Source organism: Syngnathoides biaculeatus, chromosome 5 (assembly GCF_019802595.1).
Source record: "Syngnathoides biaculeatus isolate LvHL_M chromosome 5, ASM1980259v1, whole genome shotgun sequence".
NCBI classification, from domain to species: domain Eukaryota; kingdom Metazoa; phylum Chordata; class Actinopteri; order Syngnathiformes; family Syngnathidae; genus Syngnathoides; species Syngnathoides biaculeatus.
The window spans coordinates 20105200-20127819 of record NC_084644.1 but is presented as its reverse complement, the minus strand read 5'-3'; the positions used below and the strand labels follow the sequence as shown (position 1 = coordinate 20127819).

General features: G+C 38.7%; 1 protein-coding gene across 1 annotated transcript in view; it reads left to right on the top strand.

The window, feature by feature from the left end:
* usp45 (ubiquitin specific peptidase 45) overlaps positions 1-22620 on the top strand; it is a 68434-nt gene that overhangs the window by 33962 nt on the left and 11852 nt on the right. The window contains 8 exon segments of the mRNA XM_061820638.1: positions 14846-14933; positions 16715-16796; positions 17170-17261; positions 17391-17447; positions 17569-17688; positions 19501-20137; positions 20279-20373; positions 20452-20538. Coding sequence (XP_061676622.1) covers positions 14846-14933; positions 16715-16796; positions 17170-17261; positions 17391-17447; positions 17569-17688; positions 19501-20137; positions 20279-20373; positions 20452-20538 — 1258 coding nt within the window.

The window sequence follows — 22620 nt, the reverse complement described above, 5'->3', positions numbered from 1 at the left end:
TCCTAGCTGTCAACGTGCAGGAGGCCGGGTACACCCTGAAATGGTTGCCAGCCAATCGCAGGGCACATAAAGACATGACCTCGGGGCAATTTAGAATGTCCAATTAATGTTGCATGATTTTGCAATGTGGGAGGAAACCGGAGTGCTCGGAGAAAACCCACGCAGCCACGGAAATACCATGCAAATTTCACACAGGTGGGGCCGAACTTGAACCCTGGACCTCAGAATTGTGAGGCTAACGCTTTACAGTTCTATTTTGGCGGGGTCAGACCCATATTCTTGAAGCCATTATGTACTGAAACGATGAATTTTGTTGTGGAAAATGTGGAAAAATTTTAAAATATTCAAAGCCTCTGTTATCATCCAGTGTACCTGCGGAAAAAAGCTCTTCATCTAATGTCTAAGAGAAAATTGTTGTTGAATTTGTAGATTAGCCTGGGTATTCTTATCACTTGTAATGACCTGCACTTTATGTATATTTTACAAGGTAGACAAGAACCTCACCATCATTATCTTGACTTGCTTCTTGAATTGATTAAAATTTTAGGATGCCCAACGTGCACTTCATTCTGTTGGCTGGAAAAAAAAAATGATTTTGCTTTCTTCTCTCTCACTTTGTGAAAATGTCAACATACCCACATCTTTGAAAAATATTGTTTAGAATCCTTTATGAGAAACCTTACATCCCTGATGGAAACAGCCAAGAGCAACAATGAATTTAATATATTGCTGTGACACACACAAACACACATACATTTCAAACAACATGAGGCGGGGTGGACATGATGGTCTGCACATGAGGCAAGACATCTTTCGGATTTAATAAAAAAGATGTTCAGTTGTATGGAGCAAATATAGATGTGTTCTTTTTCTAAGCATAGAGGTGTGATCAGGATTGTCGTAGTCTTTTAGGCAGAGGTCTTTTTTGTAAATGGTCACGTTTCTAAATGTAAACTAAAAATACAAAACAGACCTAACCTGCAAATGCACGTAATATAATGCACAATAAACCCAAATAGTCTTTTCAAACTTAACTTTTGCCTGAATTCGCAAATTGCAATAAAATTTGCACATACAAACAATCAACATTCACAGTTTAAAATCTTTAAGTACAAACCCAGTTGCAATGAAATTGGGAAGTTGTTAAGCAAAAACACAAGATAATGATTTGCAAATCATGTTCAGCCTATATTTAACTGAATACACTAAAAACAGGAGCTATTTAAAGATCTAATCCAGAGGACCTATATTTTATTTATATATCACACAAACAGCTAATTTTTCGTTAAAAAATATTACAAAAATTCTCAACACAACAGAAATTAAATAAATTGGCGCCAAAGTGCACATTTTCTTTGGAATCCGAATGCCCCCAGTGGCTGTTTCAAACCGAGGCTCTGTTGAAGCTGCTTCCGAGTGACGTCATGTCTAGAAAACCCCAGGAAAGAAAATGGCTTTCTATACAGTCAAAATGCTGCGAGTGGGATCTTGAAGTGGTAGACAGCAGTGATTAATTTTTATGGGGTGGTCTGTGGAAGAGATAGGAACTGAGGAGGAGGAAAATTCTAATTCTTCCTTTTTCTTTCGGCTTGTCCCGTTAGGGGTTGCCACAGCATTTCATCTTTTTCCATCTTAGCCTATCTCGTGCATCTTCCTCTCTAACACTCACTGTCCTCATGTCCTCCCTCACAACATCTATCAAGCTTTTCTTTGGTCTTCCTCTCGCTGTTTTGCCTGGTAGCTCCATACTCAGCACACTTCGAATATACTCACTCTCTCACCTCTGGACATGTCCAAACCATTGTAGTATGCTCTTTTTAACCTTGTCTTCAAAACATCCAACTTTAGCTGTACCTCTAATGAACTCATTTATAATCCTATCCAACCTGCTCACTCCGAGCGAGAACCTCAACATCTTCATTTCTGCTTCCTCTAGTTCTGCTTCCTGTTGTTTCTTCAGAGCCACCGTCTCTAATCCGTACATCACGGCCGGCCTCACCACTGTTTTAGAAAGTTTGCCCTTCATCCTAGAGGAGACTCTTCTGTCACAGAGAGGGTTTAAATAGGCACTTTCAATGATGTCGGCCAGCTCTTCATACTCACTTGACCTTACGTCAGATACACAACTTCTGATAATGAGTTTAAACTGACAATTGTGGATATGACCATGGCAGTAAGCAAGTGAATTACACATAAACAGTTTTTTTATTCTGAAAAACAAGCAAATAATCTAAACTTCAGGGAACTTGCCACTGCTAACATTTCATTTTTCATTAGCTCGTCTTTTCAGTTTTGGGTTACAATTGACCCCTCCGTACAGGGCACTTAACCACGCCTCCTGAAGTGACGTCACGCCACGTGCGCTGACGTAAGACAAACCGTAAAAAATGGCAAATACAATACAATACAATACATTGTTAGACGCGCAGACGCCATGCTTCTGATTTCATTCAAATCAACGATATATTATAGATTCTAAATACAATACATTCTGAACTGAGAGAGACGCCATGCTTCTGATTTCATTCAATCATTCACACGTAGCAATGTTATGCTAGCGAAGAACGTCTCATTTATTTATACGAGACGTGTATTAAAAATCAAATATAGGGCATATCTTCGTGCAAACACAGTCTGGTTAAGCTTCGGCCGCGAGCCAGCAAGAAAGCGACACATTTGTGCAGTCCGATCGTCACTAAATATCGCTCAACAAAGAATAAGTGTGTCAATCGTTCACACGCAGCAGTGTTATGCTAGCGAAGAACTTCGAATTCATTTATACGAGACATGTATTGAAAATCAAATATAGGGCATACCTTCGTGCAAACATATCTGTTCCGGTTGATTTTAGATGGATTCAGTTGATGATGCGGTCTTCCACAAAGTTTGATCAATCTAAGGCATTTTTCGTACTGGGTCTTCGGTTTTGGAAAGGGTACGAATCGAACTCCACCAACTAGCCTTTCAGGATAACTGTCGTCACTATTACAAAGTCCGTGACTACACCTCTTAACCATATTTTTTGTTAAATAACCCAAATACGTGATAAAATCCTAACAAAGCTTATACTGGACGATGCAATGTTGTCTGAGAAAATGGCGGGCGCAAAAACGGGCTTTGGTTTATGCAGACCTCTGGCCTCTGATTGGTCAGTGACGTGGATTGCGCAATATCCACGGAGGGGTTAATTCTCATTGGTGAAAGGTACATGTGGATAGTTGGACAGGCACACAGTAGTAACCTTGGCTTAGTGCAAGATAAAACAAAAAATATTTCATTTATATTTTCAATTTGGAATATTTTGTCAGATCAGACTAATGTCCTTTGTTTATAGCGCATTCTTGGCGTTATTTACATCCATTTAGCTCGTATTATTATAATGCACCAAACACTCGAGAGCACACACTGCTGTCGTTGAATTTGAGGAAGACCTTGGCGTCAACAGTACACCAACTTTATACAGTGTCCAAATTTCATCACCTCCTAAACATCACATTGTACTTACATTTAAAACGAGGTAGATACTAAACAATTGAACACGGACGTAATTAAACACAGATGTACTTTTTTTTTAAACAATATATTTGATTTTTCATATATAATTTTACAAAAACAACACAATAACAGTAAAACAAAAAAACACAGTATGCACAGAAAAAAAAACCACACAAATCACAAATAATTCACATTTTTTTCAAAAACTCTTCTAAGGGTCTCCGTATGTCCTCAAATTCCTGAGCTCTTCCTCTCATGATATACGTGATTCTTTCCAGTGCATGATGCCATTTCCAACATCCAAACTTTTATTGAAGGAACGTCCACTTTTTTCCAAAATAATGCAATTGTTCTCCTGGCCTGCAGGAGACCAAAGTCTATAAGCGTGGCCTTCTTTTTATAACAGCAAAATCCTTGGGATATATACCTAAGATACAGTGTTGCGCAATGAGGAACCTAAATTCCAACTAATATAGAAATTGTCTGAACAATAGATTTCCAATAATCTTTGACTTTCCAACAATCCCATAAACAGTGATATAAAGTACCCTTGTCATTAGAGCACTTACTACACGTGTCTGGAATGTCAGGGGTCGACTGATGAAGTTTAACAGGAGTCACATAAGTCTTCATCAGCCATTTATATTGTAATAGCCTCATTCTAGTATTTATTGTTTCTTTTTGTGCTTTAAGGCAAGCATGTTCCCAATCAATTACTTCAATATTTTCTTTAATATCTAGTTTCCATGCCTCCAATCTATTTTTACTTGATTCTGTATCATGTGAGACTAGAGATTTATAGAACATAGATATCTGCTTACATCCATGCAAACCTGACTGGACAATATCTTCTAAACTGGACAAAGGGGGTTCATACATTATGTTTTTCATTTGTCCTCACATAAAGTGTTTTAACTGCAGATATTTGAAAATATGCTTATTGGGAATAGAACATTTTTTACATATTTGAATTAATGTAAGCATTTCACCATTTACATAAAGGTCACCTATTGATTTTATACCATTATTTGCCCATAATTTAAAACCCCCATCTGCTACTCCAGCTTTAAAAGTCGCATTACCCCATATGGGAGAGAAGTGTAAAAGTAAAGGAGTGTCCCCTTTATGTTTGTGTGAATCAAACCAGATAACTAGTATTTTTCAAAAATGGATTCTTGGTCTGCCGTTTTAATACTCTATTCTCATCAGAATATAAATAACACTTTAATAGAAGGTGTGGTACTGTTGCTTGCTCTATTTTTACCCAAGAGAGTGATGGTGATGTTGAAAAATAATACATAGCTGAACGTAGTTGAACAGACCAGTAATACCATTTAAATTTTGGAAATTGTAACCCTCCAGTTTCATAAGGCATATAAAGCAACCGTAGTCTTAATCTGGCTTTCTTATTATTCCAAATAAAATTCAGGAGCATTCTGTTGAGTCTAGTGAAAAAGATGTCAGGTAATGGAAGAGGTATGGTTTGAAAAAAATATAAACATTTCGGCAAAACGCTCATTTTAACTGTTTATACGTCCCAACATTGAAATTGGCATAATCATCCACCTGTCTAGTAACTGTTGTACCTCTAAGATTAAAGGGTCGTAATTAATGTGAACTATATTGTTAACATCAGGGGAAATTTTGACCCCCAAATAAGTAAATCCATCTCTTGCGTTCAAAAAAGGAGTGTTAACCACAGGATTAAGCCTCTCTTCAGTACTTAAAAATAAAATGGATGACTTTGTATCATTAATCACATAACCTGAGAAACTACCAAACTTTTTAATTTGCTCCAATAATTTTGTAAGGCTCGTGGATAACTTAGTCAAAAAGAGAATGACGTCATCAGCATAAAGAGAGATTCTGTGATCTTGATCACCAATTTGGATGCCCGTCAAGCCTCTATCCATACGAATCGACATGGCCAGAGGTTCTAAGGCTAAAATGAACAACATTGGGGAAAGAGGACAGCTCTGCCGTGTGGATCTTTTCAAAACAATTGGTTAAGAAGAAATACTGTTAGTGATAATACAAGCAGTAGGGTTTGTATATAAAATTTTTAACCATTTAAGAAAATTATTGCCAAATCCAAACCGCGGGAGAACATTAAATAAAAATGACCATTCAATTCTGTCAAAGGTCGAACATGTATCCAACAACGGTAGTGCTTTGTCTTTACACGCTGCCTTTTCATGTAAAATATTCAAAACTCTTCCAATATTGTGAAATCCTTGACGTTTTTTAACAAAACCGTTTTGATCATTATGTATTAAACTAGGTATATACTGATCCAATCGTATTGCCAGGGCTTTCCAAAGTATTTTTGTATCGCATCCCATCAAGCTTATTGGGCTATACGAGGAACATTCTGTGGAAGGCTTATTAGGTTTGAGGATCAGGCTAATCAACGCAAGTCGCAACGTAGGAGGAAGAGTCTCCTTATTATATGATTCTTTATACATGTCCATCAATGGAGTCAATAATTGTTTTTTAAATGCTTTATAAAATTCTATGGTCAATCCATCGGGCCCAGGAGCACGATTAGTGTTAATACTTTGAATGGCAATAGAAATTTCTTCTTCTGTCAGATGGTTATCTAAGTTTTGCTTTGCCTCCTTTGATAGCACTGGAAATACAAGTGAATCAAGAAATGCATCCCTCTCAAATGAGGTCTGTTGTATCTCGGATATATACAGTTCATAGAAATCCCTGAAAGTACTATTAATTTCTTGAGGGTCAATAGTCAAATCTCCATTGGATGTCCTTGTGCTATTAATTGCCCGTTCTGTTTGTAATTTCCTAATCCTCCAAGCCAAAAGTTTACCCGCTTTTTCACCTTGATCGTAATAACGCTGCTTAAGCCATAATAAACTTTTGCCGCTTTATCTGTAGATAATTTATATTTACTTCTTAAAAATAACAATTCTTTGTTTAAGTGGATCATCTACCTGATCTAAATCATTTTCTAACGCCTTTATTTGCTTCTCTAAATCACACATCTCTGCTTTTTGTTGTTTAGATTTAGAACTTGTATAACTAATAACAGGGTTCGCACGCGTCCCTAAAAGTCACTAAAAACCCCTAAATTTTCGAAGGTGCATTTAGGGGCTCCTAAAAGTCCTCAAAATCCACGAAAACCGGTCAAGCCCCTAAAAAAGCCTTAAATTATAAAAAATCAAAGGGAGGACCTCTACCGCCAAAATTCTCCCCCCCCCAAAAAAAATTATTTTTCATTTAAAAAAAAAAAAATATTGATCCGTCTGGCGTCTAAAACAGGCGGAAATTGTCAACGGAAGTCACCGTGTTGACAACGAGTCGCCATCTTGTCGTCGATATTCCATTGTTTCCGTGAGTCGGCATTTCACTTCGTCTTCGTTACGTCTTTCATCGATCCAACTTGTATCATGGGGAAGTGCATTTTTCAAGATGCTTGGGTTGAAAGTAAGGAGTTTGGAAGCTCGGTTCGTTGAGATGCAAAAGATCGGCACATGTTTTACTGCCATCTGTGCAAGCAAAGCTACCAGCTAGGAAAGCTGTGCCTCAAAGCTCTGGAGTCGCACCGGAAAAAAAGGAGACACGCTGATTTGACAAAGACTCTCTCATCTTCCGTTGGTATGAATCTGTTTCTAAAATATAAAGATAGTGAAGCATCAACTTCAGGCAGTGGTACTAGCAGTGCATGCGCACCTACAGTTGTCCAGCCATCGACTTCAACCAGCCAGAAGTCAGGCTCTATGAACGTAGTTCAATACACAAAGGCGGACTCGTTAAAGGCAGAGATCGTGTGGACTTAAAAAGTGATCTGCAGCCATTACAGTTACAAATCTTGTGAAAATAATTCGAAAGTGTTTGCAGTCATGTTCCCAGACAATGACATTGCTAAAAACTACCACTGTGGGGAAAGGAAGACTTCGTACCTGGCTACATTTGATATCGCTGCCCACTTTAATCTCTACTGCCTCAAAGCCAAAAAAGCCAGAATAGAGACTGACAGATCTACGCTTATTGAGAAGGCTGTGTGAGCAGGCAGAAGAAAAGAGGAAGCTGAGGTTTATCACCAAGGCCAATCCACTCAGAGGCAGAGCAAAGGACAAGAGAGCCTCTTTGGCACCTCTGCAGCAACAAATAGAGGAGGCACTGGGTAGGCTAAAGGACCTAGAGTAGGGGTGCTGAGACAGACATCAGTAGAAGACATTTGTGTATATAGTTGCAATTGTAGTTAGAATCAGTTTTTCTGTATACTGTTATGTGAAGACGTTGACAATGGTCATATCAATGAGAACTACCGCAAGGGGCGACAGGTGATCACTGTCACAGGTACTGAGGTACTGGAACCTTTGATGAACCAAGAACAGCCGATGGCACCATTGGGTGAGTCTTTTTTCCTTACTCTTGATTTCCCACGATGGCCCTACATTTTTCGTGTCGGCCCTAAATTTTTCGTGTCAGCCCCTAAGAATGGCCCTAAAAAGCCCTTAAATTTTTTGGGTCCGACTGAGTATGAACCCTGATAATTTCTCCTTGAATGCAAGCTTTGAATGCTTGCCCTTTTACAGGCTCCCGTTTGATCTGTATAAATTTAAAAAAATAAATCAATTTTACTATTTATGAAGGAAAATTTAAATCAACACTATATTGTTTTAAAATTTTCCTTGTTTTCGCTTTACTTGGATCTAAACCTGTAGTACGATCCAATACAGGATTTAATGTGCAATTAAAGTAGAAATTGTGAGAAAAAGGTCTTCAAAAAATGTAGGATTGTCCTCATTTGGACCATATACACATACCAAATTTAATGCGAGAGAGAAAATAGTACCCTGGATTATCACATATCGCGCTGCTAGATCCTGAATTGTATTAGTGATTTGTAATGGTATAGTTTTGTGAATAAGAATTAAAACACCCCGTGCATAATTATTGTATGATGCGCATATAGTACATTTCCAGGCCACCTATTTCTAACTTTTGATTTCTGAATCAGTCAAATGACTCTCCTGAAGGAGTACTATTTTAGCATTCAATAATTTAATTCTATTAATAACCTGTTTCAATTTATTAAGATTTTTAAGACCCCTGACATTCCAACTTTTAATCTTTAAATCAACAATTTTATGACTTGTACTTTCCATAAGCATACAAAATACAATATTATCAAAAGAGTGACTTGGATTAACATAATGTCTGTGCAACTTAAACTAAACAACACAACATGAACCTTTATAAACAAAAATCTATAAAGCATCCTCATCCCTTACTCTAAATAAAACGGATATGGGGACTAACACCAATCCACCTCAAGGAGGAGTGGTAAAACTACACAGACTTACTTACTTGCTAGTAAAGCCAAGTGAACGCTGTACGGGGATTTCAAAGCAGTCCTCCATGAAATGCTTGGAACATAATACTATCGACTTTGACTTGTAACTCCAATGCGCCCGCTTTGTCTTCACAAACCTGGTCCATACCTTGCCTATCTGTTAATTTTTCTGCCATTCATGTAACCTGACTCTATCAGCGTTTGTCGCAGAACAGCTGTATGCAACACACTTCCTCACCATCTTTGCTAGCTTTTTCACTCTCCGGCTAAATGTTGCCTGGACGTGTTGTTAGATTCTTGAGAGAACCAGAACTTACCGAATCTAAGCAACATTTCGGACAAAATCTTGAGACTGACTTCGATGCTAATTTATTTAATTTCTGTTGTGTTTAGAATAAAAAATGAAATTTTAGCCTCATTTTTATGATAGACAAATCAAATACATTTCCTCTGGATTAGACCTTTAATGTTCAAACAGATCAACTTTGGTGTTAGGAATAATCATTAACTGAGAATTTTATGGTTATAACACGTTCCAAAATAGCTGGGACAGGTTGCAAAAAAGTGAGAAAGTTAAGAAATGCTCATCAAACACCACTTTAGAACATCCCACAGAAAAACAGGCTAATTTGGAACAGATAGGTATAAAAAGTTTCCCTGAATTGTTCAGTCATTCACAAGCAAAGATGGTTTGAGGTACACCTCTTTGTGATCATGTGTATAAGAAAATAGTCCAACAGTATAAGGACAATGTTCCCCAACTTACAATTGCAAGAAATTTAGGGATTTCATCATCTACAATCCATAATATCATAAAAAGGGTAAGAGAATCTGGAGAAATCTCTGCATGTAAGGCGCAAGGCTAAAAAGAATGTTGAATCTCTGCCCCTCGATCCCTCAGGTGGTACTGCATCAAAAATGTGTAAAGGGTATCACAACATGGGTTCAGGAACACTTGAGAACACTAGTGTCAGTAAATACAGTTTGACACTACATGTATAGGTGCAACTTTTAAAACTCTATGTAAAGCAAAAGCCATTTATCCACAATACCCAGGAAGACCCCCAGCTTCTCTGAGCCCAAGATCAAAACTGGAAAAGACCTTAATCCAATTGAAAACTTGTGGGGTGACTTTAAAAATGCTCTTAAGGAAGCAAAGACAAGAAATGTAAATGAATTGTAGAATGTCATTCAGGAATCTTGGAGTGGAATAACAGCTGAAAGCTGCCACGAGTTGTTTATATCACAAACGATGGGACACTGGGTAGGACACAAATACACGACTCAGAGTCTGTGACTTGATTTTGAGGGTGATTTTATTCTAGGTAGAGGTCATACACGGGTAATCATTCCAAGAAATCCAAAGGAACAAAAACGTGGCAAAAGGCAAGGTCCAAAAACATGAAGATGATGTCAGATGATTACTAGGCAAAAACAAGACTTAACTAGACTTAGCTGTGGTGGCACAGAGACGCTGGCCATGACAACGAGGCATATACACAACAAGAAGGATGTATACTCACGCAGACTAATGTAGTCTTATATAATTAACTGGCAACTAGTAATACAACACATAAGGCTTAAATACATGGCATAATTAGAGACAATGAGGCGCAGGTGAGGAGCTGCTGCCGGCGGCAACCGCGCGCAAGGCAGTCATAGAACTAACTATTAGTTTAGTAATTCAGATGATTGGTAAATCTATCCATTCATCCATTTTCTTAAACGCTTATCCTCACAAGGGTCACGGGAGTGCTGGAGCCTAACCCAGCTGTTAATGGGCAGGAGGCAGGGTAAACCCTGAACTGGTTGTCAGCAAATTGCAGGGAACATAGAGAAACAGCCGCACTCACAATCACACCGAGAGGCAATTTAGAGTGTCCAATTAATGTTGCATGGTTTTGTAATGTGGGTGGAAACCGGAGTGCCCGGAGGAAACCCACACAGACACTGGGAGAACATGCAAATTCCACACAGGAGGGAGGGCTGGGATTGAACCCGGTTCCTCAGAACTGTGAAGCCAATGCTTTCCAGCTGCTCCACCGTGTCGCCTGATTGGTAAATCCTAGAAGGAAAAAATGTTTGTACAAAATAGTTCTGAGTTTGTAAAATCAACTGGAGACAATTTTTTTGAACACACCCCTTTCAACAAATTTCTGAATTGCACAGCTTTAAAGGTCAAGTGTCGTCAAACGGATGACTTTTGGTATATTATTAATGAAAAACCCATAGCCAATATGGTCCCATGTGTTTTTTCACCACAAAACATGATTTTGACGTATACAGCTTTTTGTAACTCCCGCCATGAAAATCCTCTCAGGGATTTGTTTTCGAGAAGAAGCAGGAAGTGACGTAAAGGACAGCGGCGCCCCCTCATGGACTCGTTTGTTTCCATTAGTTTTACCTCCGGGAAGGTAGTTCGTTGTTCTTTCATGTTAGCCAAAATGCCGGCTCATTGCATTGCTGGACATTGCTTGAACACTCGGGAGAATGGAATTACCCTTCATAAATTTGAAAGAGACCCTGTTCGTTGTGAAAAATGGATTGTACGGGTGCAGAGGACGAGAGCTTCGTGGGTTCCAAATAACAGGTAGGTGTGTATACAGCTCCAAAAAAAAAAAAAAAATAGTTTGGGGCGGACCACATAATCGGTCTCTCTCATAATGTAGCAAAAGATCCGGGTATGAAATGTGTCGATGTGCGCGTCCCCCAGCCAACAATGTCTCGATAGTGTTCATCGCGTACTGCGGCGACTTTGAACATACCCCTAAAAGCTGCATAGCTCGGTTCCACCTCCTCCTTATATGCCACCACGAACACCGAAACTCAGCCACATCGGCTGAGGCGCTGCGTTCGGCGGTCACAGCTTTTATGAAGACTGCGCGTCGGGCTTTGCGACGGGGGTGGCTCTGAAGAACCCAGCCGAGAATGCGTTACTCACGCATAAAGCTCCCCGGCTCGACTGTGAACACCCCCCTACAGCAGCACCGCTCGGCTCTGTCATAAGCCACACCGGCCGGGTGCGATGAGCCGCGATGGATGCGGTTTGTGTAATTTTGCCCTGAGGGCTCGAAACAATAGTGTAATATTGCCCCAGTAACTTCACTCGGTTGTGTGTTGTCCTCTTCGAAAAGACCTTCGGTGTCAGAAGGGGCGTCGGAAAAATCTGAATATCTCTGTTGTTCGGCTTCCATAGTCGCAGGCACTGCGCGTTTTCAACGGCGGAAGTGACGATGACGTCAAGGACAGAAGACGCGACTAATATGGAGACCACTTGGATGTCGAGGGACACTCAATTGCGCAACTTTGCACATGGATGAGGCACAATTCGCTCACATTTATTTTTTCGTATAGACATTGAAGTGAATACTGTTATATGTATTTTTCATTACAATATCTATTTTAGAATGTTTATAGGGATGACAGTCTCACTTTAAGGGTGAGCATATCATAAATACTAGGTCCGGTTGGCTTTATGAGAATCTACTGTACCTATTGATAACTTCTTTGACATAGCAATAAAAAATATACTGAAAACTTGGATTAGTCTGGTTAGTAATATTGGACTGATATTTTGATCACTATTGTATGCTGCCCTCCATGTCGTCTTTTTTCATGGACGCCCCTACTTATTTCAGCAGGACAATGACAAAAGGCATTCTGCACGTTATAACAGTGTGGCCTCATAGCAAAAGATTGTGGGTACTAGACTGGCAATTCAGACCATTGAAAGTGTGTGGCGTGTTATGAAGTGTAAAATACAACAAATGAGACCCCTGTCCGTTCAACAGCTGAAGCTGTACATCAAGCAAGAATGGGAAAGAATTCTACTTACAAAGCCTCAACCAATAGTGTCCTCAGCTCCCAAACGTTTATTGAATGTTAAGAGAAAAGGTCATAGAAAAGTGATAAACATGATCCTGTCTGGGCTCTTTTGGAATGTGATGCAGCCCTAATATTTTAACTTAATTATTTTTTGCTAATATAGTTCATGGGTTTGTGTATTAAATTAAATACAGGTTGAATATGATTTGCAAATCATTTGTTTTTGTTCAACACAATGTCCAAACTTCATTGGAATTGACATTGTAGTCTTTACACCCATCCATTTTCTACATCGCTTATCCTTACTAGGATCACAGGTACACTGGAATCTAGCCCAGCTAACTGTGGGTGAGAGGTTGGGTACACACTGAGCTGCGCACCAGCCAAACGCAGGGCGCACATAAACAAGCAGCCACTCATACTCACATTCGGGCAACTTAGAGTCTTCAAGCAACCCACTATGCATGTTATTTGGGTTTGCAAGAAAAGAGTAATACCTGGATTAAACCCACGCAGACATGAGGGGAATATTCAAACCCCACACAGGTGAGGCCGGATTTGAACTCTGGTCCTCAGATCTATGAGGCAGATGTGCTAACCAGTCATGATTCATGATTTTGGAAAGTGGGCAAATTTGATGAGCACAGATTCAAAGCTACAACCTCTGGACTGTGAGACAAATGCACTAACCACATGGAGCAATCTTCTGCCCAGCTAAAGCCTATTCATTCAAAGCTAATGTTTATTTATTTATTTATTACAACAGGTTTTTTTCTGTTCAGAGGAGCCACAGAATTACCCGTGTAATAATTCTACCGAAACATATTGCATTGTAACTCGATTAGTGCAGTATTTTATTAATCCTGTGATTGTGAGAAATTATATTTATAGTTTTAGCCCTTTGTTGATGATGTGCTTACGAACCCAAATTATATTTGGTAATCAGAAATTAAAAATGATTCATTGAAATTCACAAACCACAAAAATGCTGCTTTTTGTATAATCAGGTGACATACTCTAGGTGATTAAGAGTTTGTCTTCATGTGAGTGGGTGCAGGAATATTTCCTTATTTCATTTGTTCCTGGGTGCATTGTGTTGCTCATATGTGTGTGTTCAGGATATGAGCTTGTGTGGTCTTGTGTCTGGTACTAACTCATCCGGTGATTAATTGCGTTAGCACCGCAGCTGCTTGCATTGGCCAGATTAAGAGCAAAGCTACAGGGCCCTTCTGCTTCCGTCCACTGGGACAAGCTTCCAGACGTCATCTTTCCCAATAATTCTCACCAGTTTTTCACTTTTCTTTTTTTCATCTTTACACTTTGTCGTTAGGTCTTACAAATGAATGGTGTGTGTCCCCCACAGTTTTCAATCCTCCACCCACCTTTCTCTTTTAAATGCATTAGTAGAGAACAATATTGTGTCAGTATTTAAAGGTGGGGCCAGTTGATTTAGGCCAACACTAGAGGACCTGTCAGTGACCTGTGCTAAGGACATGTTGCTGGACATCAAATAAGTATTATACCACAAGGACTTTGTGATCCGTTTACCGTACGGATTTAACAGACTCGTCCAACACTTGGGCTGTAGACCTCCTGAACCAGAAAGGTTGTGTCACTTTGTGATGTCCATATGAGACCAACCTGTCCTCTGGTTATGTGTGTATTTTAGCCCAACAGGTTGATGTGGCTCTGTCCTTTGCTGCCCATCTGCCTGTGACATCTGTCCTCACATCTGTTCAATGTGGACAGCTAGGGGACGGACGCATGAAGAACCTTTCCTCTTCCTATACAGGAGTTAAGGTTTTTATTGGACGGCTGTCTAAAAAGAAAAAAAAACAGCCTACCTGATTTAAGACGAGACTAGTTGTAGGTATCAAACTGGTCTGTTAAATCCGATGTAATAAGATCAAGAATTGTGAATATTTTCATCCACTCTTCATGATGTTGGTGATCCAGTTGAATAATAAATATCAAATGAAAGTTGTTCCACAGACAGATAGGAAGGCAGTTTCATGTCTTCACATAAAACAGATATGAGCAGAAAAATATCCTTCATTAATGTGTTTGAATTACGAACAGCTAATATTTATGATACATGCCTTTGTATTTAGTCTGTTTACCATATGTATAAATGTAATTGCTGAAGCTTTTGAATTTATGTGTCTGTGGTTTTTGTTTAAGTAAGAAATTCACTGTCTTTACCAGGGCTTCACGGTTTAAGGGGTATCAACAACAGGACAGCCAAGAGCTTCTTCACTATTTGCTGGACTCCATAAGAGTAGAGGAAACTAAAGTAAGCAATGTCTTTTATAATACTTTGAATTTCCATGAGTAATTAAAGAGCCTCTTATTTTATTTTTACTCCTGTATGCAGCATTGACAGCTCAATAATAAAATGGTCTTCATATTAAATAACACCCATTTTTTCACACTATTTTCAGCCTTGTAAATAAGAGGTCTGATCTGATGTTTTATATTGTGTGCTTGTGATTGTGCGTATGCATGTCTCCGACACGCTGCCACCCCCAACTCTTCACAGAGCAATTAGCAAACCTGCATCCGTTTTTTTTGAAGGCTGAGATGTTCCGAGTTGCCCCACCAGTGGCTACGTGAACCTAGCAAGGGAAGATAGCAGGTGTATTTAGTGGTTAGCCCTAGGGTCCACAGTCTCAGCTCCCATTCAAACTTGTGAACATTGACAGTTGTGCTAAATCAGGGGCTTGCAAGTGGCATAGCCAACATCATTGTGCGATCTTGGGAAACCCACAGCTGCTCAATGAACTCCTGGGCTGCATCATTGTGCTTGAGGGTCACCCATCACCCCCTCCCAACACACACGCACTCATCAGCCATTTTCCAATTTAATCAAAGAAGCATCGAGGATGAGGTTGAGCCTTTATTCATGTAATCAAATGTATTTCATCAACCAGGCATGTTCACAAATAAAGTAACATAATAGCTTCTCTGTTTTAAATGAAAACGTGTGTGTGTGTGTGTATATGTGTGTATATATATATATATATATATATATATATATATATATATATATATTTTTTTTTAGGGGGGGCAGAATGTTTTGCTGTAAATAAAGAACATCAAAAATTACCAATTGTTCTAGAAAAGAGTAATCATCTGTTTGTTTCGGATGATTTCTACATATACTGTAACATTAGGAATATTTAGTACAGTGTTAATGCATGCTGCCTTGTGTCTGAGCATGAAAATGAGATGGGTGTGACCATCCTTGAGACCCCCTAAGTGTTTGTGTTCTTTGGCTATTAGTATCAGAGATGTAAATATGTTAATCTGACCCCAGTCAATTATCAGCAATTAACTGAGATGGTAGTTATTACTCTCTCAGGGCATGGACTGCCCTTCTTCACCCCATCTTTATTTTTATTTCCATTCCTGGACCGTTGCACCAGCAGCAATTCCCACTCCTTTACGCCCCCCCCCCCCCTCTCCTTACCCATGTGGGACCATGCATGCTGTTACTTTGGAGAGGAAGGGTGGGGGTTACTGGTAATTAATTAGAGTTTCAGCCTTGTCTCACTGCAGTGACCGTGTGGGGTGAGAGACTGGCTGGACTAGGATTAACGAGGGTTTTTGACCTAAATAGCCAGTTCACTGCGTGGCTCCTGGGACAATCGGGACAACTGGTCTCAAATACAGACACAGACCATGGCCAATTATGTATTGATTGGTGCTTTACTGTGGCTGTGCCTCTTCACAGCTCTCTCACAAACAACTCACTGACCATGTCACCTTTAATCGGAGGACCCCTCTAGAGTTTTCTTGCATACACACACACATACACATGGACCTATATACACAGATAATGAAGAGAACCCCATCGTAACAGTTTCAGACAAGCACAATAATTATTTTTCTAATGATGTTTGTAAGACGCAACTGTCAAGATGAGCTTTGGCGGGGATGCTATTATTTTTGTAATGGATGTAATTAAAAGAATGTAACAAACATAAAAGGAATCTCCTACGTATTGCAGTGTATCCATTTTAAATCCTCAAAATCAGGTTTGATCACACTTGTTAAATTGTTTTGGCTTTTTAGAGGGTGAAGGCTGGAATTCTCCGGGCTTTTAACAATCCTACTGAGAAGACAGCAGATGAGGAAACCAGACGCCAAGTCAAAGGTCCATTATGCTGAAGCATTCAGATGGCTAAGAACTATAGTCCCATCTTGTGGCTGTTTAGAGAAATACCATTACTAAACAGAAACAGGATGGTCCCAAAAGAGGATAATAAAGCAAAACCTGCAAGATGCTGTAGCAGATCAACGAACTCACAGCTTTATATTCCTGGGTTTTAAATTTGACCTACCTTGAGTTTAATTTTTAAAAATTGAAAAACAAAAACACTAGTGTAGCTAATATTGGCGTACAAAAGAGCTGAAAAGCATTGTCTTTGATTGACTGTGGCTTCAATATGGCAAATTAAAATTACATATGCTAGGTTACAATTATATTCATATAGTGTTGAATTTTTCAAACTGTTTATCCTCACCAGCATATGGAAAGGAAGTTGTAAAGATGAACTTCATTGACCGCATCTTTGTTGGAGAGCTGACCAATACAATTATGTGTGAAGAGTGTGAACATGTAAGTGTGGATGGGTAAACATGAGTTATGAACCAATTATTTAACTTTCTTGATTAGTTGCTTTGGAAAAGTGAGTGTTTAGTCCTGAGTTGGCATACTGTTACACTCACACACTGATTTGCCTTTCAGATCTCAACAGTTAAGGAAGCTTTCATAGACATCTCTTTACCCATAATAGAGGAACGGGTAATATACTGAATAACTTACAGAAATATCGGTTTTATTATTGACAGCTTCTTAATTATGCTTGCAAATAAAGAATTTTGTCAAAACTTTGTGCTAATGTTGCTTTACTCTGTTGCCACAGATATCAAAACCATCTAACAGTATCAGGGCAGTGAAGGAAAGTCGAGAGCAGGACGCCAACATGGTGGTCGTTTCCACAACAAACTCAGGAAACAGAAACACCAGGAAGCTGAGAGGACAGGTGAGTCACTGCTGCTATAATTGTCCTGACACGCTAACATTTAAATATAAAAAACAACAGAGAAATTGTGTACTCTAAGTACACACAAGTGCATAGCTGTACTCAAATTATGGTTCGTCCAAAAAATCTAACTTAATACTCCCCTATACATCTTAAAAGAAAATGTTCCCGTTCATAAACACAGTAAAAAAGAAAGAGACATACGTTTGTTTTTGTCACATCTTAATATGAATGAAATTATCTCAAACTGTGCAGAAAACACTATGCAACTAAAACAACCTAAAACCCAAATTATTATTTGTATAGTAGGTATGTTAGCAACATTTTCAAGTTGGGTTGACGCTGAAGTGGAAAGAACTTGAAATAAGTTTTCCAATGACACCAAGCTCGATGTGATAGGTTAAGAACTGATAAACGTGTTAAACTTTAAAGATTGCAGATTAGGGGTAAATAATCTCTTTGTTTTCAATTACAAACAATGGGAAATCTGTGACCAAAACATTTTTTACTGAAAAAATAATCATAACTTTATTTAGATATTCCAATGGAACTTTCAGATAATGATCATTGGCCCATCACCAGCCAATTCCAATGCTATTTTCTCTGATGCATTACAAAATAGCACTAATTAACTCTTAATTAGCAAAATCAATTAGTAAATTCATGACCACAAAACCATGATATTACCAAAATGATGGTTTTACTTTCAGATAATGATTATTGGCTTATCACCAGCCTATTCCAATGCTATTTTCCATGATCCATTATTAAAATAGCACTATAAAAACTATTAAAAATCTTATAATATGGCATTATTAATGAAATATATCTCCTATCATCAGCCAAATAAAATGTAAAAAAACATTGGTAATAGTAAAAAATATATATTTTCACTTATACAGCCTTACAGTTAATAAAATAGGGATTTTGCATGAAAATAGGACAAATGAAAGCAGACTAAAATGAAAAATTTTCTCGAATTTTACACCCCGGACAAGTTTTTTGCTCACGGTAGAAAATCAACTGCTTACGCACCAAATAGGACATTTCGTCTGAAGAATCTAAAATGGACAGTGGGTGTTAGAGAGGAAGATGCACGAGATAGGCTTAGATGGAAAAAGATGACACGCTGTGGCGACCTCTGACAGGACAAGCCGAAAGGAAAAGAAGTCTGAATAATTTAAAATACCTAACCTAATCCTCAGTACAGTTTGTATCTGAATATATTTTTAAAATGTGTGATTTTGTGACATAAAATTTCATAAAGCCGAAGCAGCCATCTTGGCAATCCGACCGAAACGCTGATGCTAACGTACCTATTAAGGGCTCAGACTCACCCTGTTAATTCCACATTTGCCTTTCATATTACATATATGCAAATAGTTGCCTTTCAGCAAAATTCACCGTTCTGACTGTGTTGGATAAACTTTCCCAAAATGATTCTGCCTGTCGCCCTCTCCAGTGATTACTCCTTTCTGACTTTGGTTGTATTGCTGCCAATTAAAATCTCTGTAGCTACTACAAAACTAGGCTAATAATAGACCCTTTTCAGCATTGAGCTTGACACAGACAGGCCAACAATTATGGATTTTTTATTTTTAATAGAAAATGCAGTTTAGCTGGCAACTTTTGCAGCAAAAATTCCAATTGACGATTTGTTTTTTGTTATTGTTGTTGGACTCATTGATTCGACTCACAACCGAATTGTAGCTCGAATCTGTTATGTGTGGTTACTTAACTTAGGAATGCATACATTTAGTAATGTGTTATTGTTGTCATTGTAAAGGGCTTACATTTTTGTTTTTCTGCCAGAAAAAATATGGCAAGATGTCTTCCAGCTCCGTGAACGGAAAGAGGGCAGATTTCTGTGTGGAACAATACGAAGAAGAGGGGATTGATGGTGGAACAACCCGCTGTGTCTTTGCGCACAACATGGCCACTGACGGAAGCCTCTCAGATGGCAGTGAGAGAGGCTCTGGCCTTCAGGACAGCAGTAATGATGCCGACAGTGAGGCTTCAGAGAGCGAGTGGGCCCCGCACACTATGTCCAGTCATGTCCAATCCCACACGACACCCACGGTCAATTCAGCCGCTGTATTTGCTAACACCTCATCACCCTCTTCTAAGCAATGTGGCAATGTGGACCCACTAGTAAGCAGTTTGTCAAAAGTCAGCCTTGGCCTCAGTTCAGGAGACAGCTCGCCTCCCTTGCGATGTTCCCCTGAGGAGCCAGAGGAAACAAAATCACTAGAGAATCTCCACCATCAGTACCGCCGTAGGGCATTCCAGGCACTCTCCCAAAGTTACAATCCCAGCTCCAAGGAATGCTCCATCCAGTCCTGTCTCCACCAATTTACCTCTGTGGAACTACTGATGGGTAACAACAAGTTGCTTTGTGAGAGTTGCACTGAACGGAGACAAAAGCAGATACACAAGAGCAGCTCAGGTGGTGGGCCAAAATTTTGTGCATGTCACTGTTTACCTGGATAGAATTCTAAAATGCGTTATTTCAAACAATTCTACTATCGGGCAAATATTCTGAAAGCATGTGTGACCTTAAATTTTTACGTTGCTTTTTTTTCTGTTGCAGATAAAAAGGTGGAGATCTACACGAGTGCAAGAAAACAAATGCTCATTTCCTCACTTCCTCCCGTCATCACATTGCATCTGAAACGTTTCCACCAGGTTTCCCATCTTTTTTCAATTAAAAGTGGCAGCCCAAGAGTCATGTAAATTCTGTATGCTATCTTTTTGTCTTCAAAGGCCGGAATGAATTTCCGAAAAGTCAACCGTCATGTTGACTTTCCTTTAATCTTCGATCTGGCCCCATTTTGTTCAGCATCATGCAAGGTAGAAATGTCTTTTAACATTAGATACACCTGGGCAATCACTATCCAACATTTTTAATGTTTCTTAAAGACTATATTTTTTGTACGTTGGGTATACAGTGTTCCCTCGTTTAACGCGGGAGTTACGTTCCAAATTATACCTGCGTTAAGTGAAATCTTTTTTTTTTTCATTTACAGAGCATGTTTTTACAGTTCTGCATTTTTTTTTGTTCAGTTTTTTTTCCATTTACAGTATGATTTTTTTTTATTTTATTTTTTTTTAATGTTTTAAAGCTGTTCAATCCCGAACCAGACCATTTATAAAGTTTTATCAGACAGGCAATAACATTTTCTCACATTTCTCTTGTTTAGACACTCTTAAAGTTCAAACCATCATAGTTAAAAAGAAAAAGAGGACAATACTGTATTTTAGAATGAAACTGAAGATCAAAACCTATTTGAGGCCAAAATATGTATTTACGAAATAAATATCTAAACGACACTCCATCCATTTTGCTCCGCTTTATCCAGGATAAGCCTTTTCCTATAAAAACAAAAATAAGATACTTTTTAATAACAGAATAATAATAGTAGTACAGTAATAATAATAATAATAACAGCAATTAAAAATATTTTAATGATCAATTTATGAGGTTGGAGACAAAAACCATTAATAGCAACTGGCTATTCACTTTCCCCCCTTCCACGCTTCTATTTTTCTGCTGAAGCACCTTGCTGCAGGTGTATGCTTTTGAGTGAAAAACAGCAATAGGTTGTTATTGGTGCTTTTTTTTTTTTAATTCTGGACGATATTATTCTCACAAACAGACATGCCACCTTCGATTATGTTTCAGTAAGTAAGTAAAGCCGCGACGAAACTCCGCGTGGCTTGCTGGTCGCCCCCGGTATGTAGGGTTGGCTATCGCACTGCTGTGGAAGTTACAATAAGTAGATAAAAGCAACCTGTTTTGATTGAAGATTTGTACTACTTTTCAAAAGTCTGCAGTCTTTGTCAACATGTCCAATGGTGACATCTATTACAATAGTAAGTAACACTACACTTTATATAATGTGCGCACACATGTATCATATACTATATGGCCAGGGGTCACTAACCTTTTTGAGGCTGAGGGCTACTATTTGACCATCGATCGTATAAAGGGCTTCGTGACCTGTTTGCGGCAAACTTTACAATAGATAAATATTATATTTTATACAATATTATTTTAACAATTTCATTGATGTAAGCAAGTCACATTTAAAATTTAAAGCACAAATATTAATAATAATAACAATTTGTGACTTGTGCTATTTTTAGAACATCCCTCGGCCACCTTAAATGGTTCTCGTGGGCAACCATGCACCCGCAGACACCGTGTTAGTGACCCATGCTGTACGTTGTCACATTTGCATTGTTAGCCAAAAGTTTCCATATTTTCAAGAATATGTGAAACTGAAAAGGTACCAGTATTTTTTTGTTCCCAACTGAAGAGATAGGGTGGGATGATTGTGCTTAAAATGGATTTCATCACATTGAGATTTTGAGACGTGTTTTTGTTGCAAGTTCATACAAATTTGACTTATCTTATTGGCGTGAGGAGGATAGATGGGTTCATCAGGCTTCAATCCAAAATGTTCCTACATTATCGTGGTGCCATTAGCCTTTGGAACTAATTCCATTAATGTCACTTACCGTATTTTATTGAGTATAATGTGTCCTGAAGCATAATGCACACCCCAAGATTGACCTAAAAAAAAAAAAAAAATCAAGAATACCCTTCTACCAATGTACAATGCGCACCACCAATTTGCTGCTCCCCATTTGCTCAAAATATTGGGAATTATCTGTATTTATATTTTGTTAGGTTTGTACTTGTATTGTTTTTCAAAAACTGTCTGTACAATCATTAATAAAAATCATCGTGCATGTGCTGATGTAGCCGTAATATATAACTCAGGACAGGCCACAGGACACGCTTGTTCTGGTCCCTGCAATTGTCAGAACAGAATCCCTCAATCTTCATTCCTCTCCTTTCCAGTGCATGCCTCCATCTTTCTAATTGTTCCTCTGTCTGCGCCGTGCTTTCAGTGCAGATCACAATAT